The following is a 4,620-nucleotide window of genomic DNA, read 5'->3' on the forward strand; positions in this document are numbered from 1 at the left end:
AGCTAATCCAAACACAAATTGCACATAAATTCTGCCTGGTTGTCTTCCATTTTTTTTTAACCCAAAGACAAAAACAAATGAGAGGTATACTGCAGTTATTTTAATAAATGTATTTATTTGTTTGTTTCATATTTATTTTTATATATTTTATTTTATATTTTTTTAATACATTTTATTTGAATTTTTTCGAGTATCTCATTTTTCCCACACAAATTGCACATAATTTCTTTCTGGTTGTCTTCCATTGTGGATGCTTCTTGGCCACAATAATCTTTTAAAGTGGACCGTGCTTCATTATTCACAGACTCTTTCCTCTGCAGGCTTTAAAGGGTCAGAGATCACTGACCTGTCCAGCAGCGCTGGAGTCGCACACGGCCGTGTTGTATTGTCGGTCCAGTTCGGGGGCGTTGTCATTGCGGTCCAGCGTCTCTATGGCAACCGCTACCCTGGTGACTTGGTTGGGGCAGTAGGTCAGCTAAATCTTAATGACCATGAACAGAAGTTAACTCCAATCTGTCTCCTTACTGTTCTCCATACGCTCTTTGCTCTTTTGGGACATAACGTTACATCACGAGCAGAAGTGGCCCGAACGTCATCTGATGTTCATGACATTACATAAAGCCATAACAGAAGCACACTTATCGCACTCAGAGCGTGTGTCTAATATGAATGTAATTACTGAATATAAGCTGAACAAATCCACTAAAGACTCAGAGTGACTTCTGAGGATGCAAGATAGTGTTTTACGAGGGCCAACGGGAAGCACAAACAGGCGACCTTGAGCTGGGGTGGACCGGACTCAAAAGCAATTCCATTTTTCATTCTACAGTATTATCCCTTTCTCTTCCATTTCTGTCCGCGCGTGTCTCTGCCATGAGCTTTCATGTCCACGGCTGCCCACAGAAGTAATAGCCTTCCTGTGGGCCGATTACACGCTGCTACCTGTGTGAAATTGTCAGGCGCTCAGAATTGTTGTGATGTGCCTTTAAGAGCGGCGGCGGTGCAGAGGAGTTCTGGTACCTCTCTGTGTGGCGATGACGGTAATGTTATGCCATTGCTCCTGTTCCCGATCCAATTCCACGGTGGTGGTGATGAGGCCATTGTCAGAGGCGATACGGAACAGCGCCTCGGGGTCCGACTCGGGATCAATTGAGTACCTGAGAAGAAATGGACAGGAATAAAAGAAGGAGGGCAGACAGATTAGAAGATATAAAGGATCCAGTGCATCAATAAGCCAGTTAAGCAAGTGAAACGGAGCAGGTTAAGTGGAAACAGCCCACATGCTTCCCCTGGCAGACAGAAACATGATGCAATATGAGTTTTTTTAACTAATAATGTAAAAACTGTATGTGCTATGTGGGTAAAACTCACAAAAACCTGTCAAGATGATGTCCTTGTGATATTTCACCCCAAAATCAAGGAATCTATGTGATGCAAAGCTGAATTTTCAGCATCATTACTCCAGTCTTCAGTGTCATATGCAAATCATATGCTGATTTGCTGCTTGAAAACAGTTATGCTGCTTAATATTTTTTTGGACCCCGTGATCATTTTTTCCAGGATTCTTTAAGGAATAAAAAGTTAAAAAGAAAAGCATTTATTCAAAATAGAAATCTTTTGTAACAATATACGGTACAGTTCAAAGGTTCGGGGTTAGTTTTTTTTTTTTAAAGAAATTAATATTTTTATCCAGCAGGGATGCGTTAAATTGATAAAAGGTGATAATAAAGACTTATATTGTTAGATTAAAATAGAAAACAGTTATTTTAAATTGTAATAATATTTTACAATATTACTGTATTTTTCTGTATTTTCGATCAAATAAATGCAGCCTTGATGAGCCTAAGAGAACTGTAAAAAACATTACAGTATATTAAAAACATTACTACACACACACACACACACACACACACACACACACACACACACACAGTCTCAATCTATGGTGGTAATTACATTTTTTTTGTATAATCATTATCCTAAATAACATTTTGTCCTAAATACAATGAAATAGTATTTTAACTCCTATTATTACACACTTTTATTTTTGCATAATTTGACAAAATTACATCTTAACTGGAAATAATGCACGCTAAAATATTCTGTTTTAAAATATATTTTTCTTTGTACATGTTTCATATTTTATCTCAAGCTCTTTACTAATGCCTTGGTAGTCATGGTAGTCAAATTAACAAATATAGATATGGCTCTTTGTTTAGATCTGGTTTTAAAATAAAAAAATTTTTAATCATTAATTTTCATATTTTTGAAGTTTAAAATTAAAAGTCTGGGTCTGAAACTTGGGTAAATAATAATAAAAAAAAGTATAATAATAAAATTAATTTGAAAACAGCACAAATCAATTATAAGGACATGCTAAAAAGTTTCCAAAATGTAATTTTCTGTTTTAATGTGGCCTTCAAAAGTCCCTGGCATATAAAAGTAGCCGCAGCTGAAGAAACACTCACACATAGTAGCATTTGCTTAATATGTGCTGCCTATAAATTATGCTGATAAATTTTAATTAAAAACATTGCAAAATTACCGTATTAAAGAAATTAGATCTGAGCATCAACATTAAGAATAATGAAAAATAAAAAATAAATAAATAATACATTATGGCTTCATTATCATGAAAAGGTCACAATGCAAAATAATGGGACTCTCCTAAAAACAAAGCAAATAAACTAACTAATTTTCTGTATAGAAAATACTTTTGCATTGATTTTGGAGTGACCAGTGTGTTCTTGTGAGATTCACCCATACATGTATGTATGACTAGATAAAAGCAAGTCATACTGCATAAACAAGGTGAAAAAATTGTGTTTACTTGATGTTGTTACTAAGGCCTGTATCCGGGTCCACGGCGGCCACTCTTCCCACCACACATGCCGGAGGGCAGTTTTCCGACACATCCAGCCGGTACCGCGAGCGGGAGAATTTCGGCGGCTCGTCTGCGTTCAGAACCGTGATGCGCACCATTGCACGGTCCTTGAACGGACCTCGTCTGAGGAACCGCGAGTCCACGTTTGGGTTTTGCACCTCCACCGCAAGAGAGTAGGTGCTTCGCCTCTCGTAGTCCACGGCCTGGTGTTCAAGATAAAAAACACTTCCTCATAAAACATTACTTTAGTGAAACTCACATACACCAGCATTCGTTTTACTGTGTTTTGTCACCAGGAAGGCGCTCTAAAATATCTTTTCATTTCAGTGAGATGCTGAAACTCCCACGTTCACTCCTTTTTCATCTCTGCACCTCAGTAGATTACAAAAAAACCTATATAAAGCGTCAACAAAAGCAATGTGTCTGGGTTTCAGCTCTTCATAACTTAAACGACTGCAGGGCTTGCTCTGCTGGTATTAAGACGGAAGGAAGTCATGGATGTGGTTATATTAACATCGATAACCACTACAGAACTGTATTAGGGGTTGTGGATGCACTTTTGACGCTGGACACGATGACATTGAAGAACCGTAGGTGTCCACAATCAAAGTGTCAGAAGATGCAAGTGATGTAAAATAACAGGACCGATATTATGAGCCTGTCAAGAACGTAAATGGTCTCATTATTTTCATGTCATGTTGACTTTAAGGGAGGCAACAATAGGGTTGGGAATCGAAAATCGATTCCGATTCTAGAATCGGATACTTAAGGTCAGGAATTGGATACTTGTTGTCAAATTAAAATTTCGATTCCGCCTATCGATTCCTATTCAAATTTTTTTTTTCTTCTTCATCTGTGAGGACCGGACCTAGCGATCTGCCAGGACCTTGCTTGCTAATCTAAGCGCTCCAAAGTTTGGCTACATTTGCGATCAGAAGCCAAAAAAGCTAAGTATGATATCTGTGATAGCTAAACATGTTGCAAGAGAGGTGTCACCACCAACATGACAAAGATCCTTTTAATAGATCGTTAAAGATTGCGAGGACGATTCAAACACCAATGTGATTCTATTCCTAAATTCCAGTGATTCGTCTGTTTCATTCTTCAACCTTTGACGTGTGCGATCAATGTTGTGATCACTTGGTTCATCTGGGCTGCGTACGATCACATCAGTGTGATTTGAACATTTACATTTGCGTTCGCGCTGCCATTGACCTAAAGAGAGCAGCTGTCTGTCATGAATCTTGATGTCATTATTTAATCACATTGGAATCGAAACTGGGAATCGAAAAAAAATCGGAATCGATAAGCAGAATCGGAATTGATAAAATTCAAACGATACCCAACCCTAGGCGTCAAGGAAAATGAGAATGACATGAGAACATACAGTATGACCAACCGTATTTACATAACATACAGAGAATTTAAAGGTGCAGTAGCGAATGCTTCTGGCTACTGAAGCTCAATTTCATGCATTGCTGCACTCCAAAATGTGAGCTTGAAATGCATTGGCCAAGAATTCACATCTGCATTTGCATGTGTGTGTAGTTTTTGGCCAAAGGGTCAAAGAAAAAGTTGAAAATAGTGCTGCAAAACTAAATAACAATAAAAACGTATTAGATAGATAGACAAAGACTGAGAGACTGAGAGACAGACAGACAGACAGACAGACAGACAGGCAGACAGACAGACAGACAGACAGATAGACAGACAGACAGACAGAGAGACAGACAGAA

The 4,620-nt window shown here is 38.1% G+C and overlaps 2 protein-coding genes across 2 annotated transcripts in view; both read right to left on the reverse strand.

Annotated features, from left to right (window-relative positions):
* LOC107664123 (cadherin-24-like) overlaps positions 1-596 on the reverse strand; it is a gene marked incomplete at its 3' end in the record, with an annotated part of 9,995 nt that extends 9,399 nt beyond the window's left edge. The window contains exons 1-2 of the mRNA XM_016454579.1: positions 573-596; positions 347-475 (exon numbers count right to left, since the gene is read on the reverse strand). Coding sequence (XP_016310065.1) covers positions 347-475; positions 573-596 — 153 coding nt within the window. The remainder of the gene's footprint in view (positions 1-346; positions 476-572) is intronic.
* A 389-nt stretch (positions 597-985) lies between these two features.
* LOC107664124 (cadherin-24-like) overlaps positions 986-4,620 on the reverse strand; it is a 74,531-nt gene continuing 70,896 nt past the window's right edge. Inside the window, exons 7-8 of the mRNA XM_016454580.1 lie at positions 2,831-3,087; positions 986-1,157 (exon numbers count right to left, since the gene is read on the reverse strand). Coding sequence (XP_016310066.1) covers positions 986-1,157; positions 2,831-3,087 — 429 coding nt within the window. The remainder of the gene's footprint in view (positions 1,158-2,830; positions 3,088-4,620) is intronic.

This window comes from Sinocyclocheilus anshuiensis, unplaced genomic scaffold, assembly GCF_001515605.1.
Source record: "Sinocyclocheilus anshuiensis isolate Anshui unplaced genomic scaffold, SAMN03320099.WGS_v1.1 scaffold67, whole genome shotgun sequence".
Taxonomy (NCBI): domain Eukaryota; kingdom Metazoa; phylum Chordata; class Actinopteri; order Cypriniformes; family Cyprinidae; genus Sinocyclocheilus; species Sinocyclocheilus anshuiensis.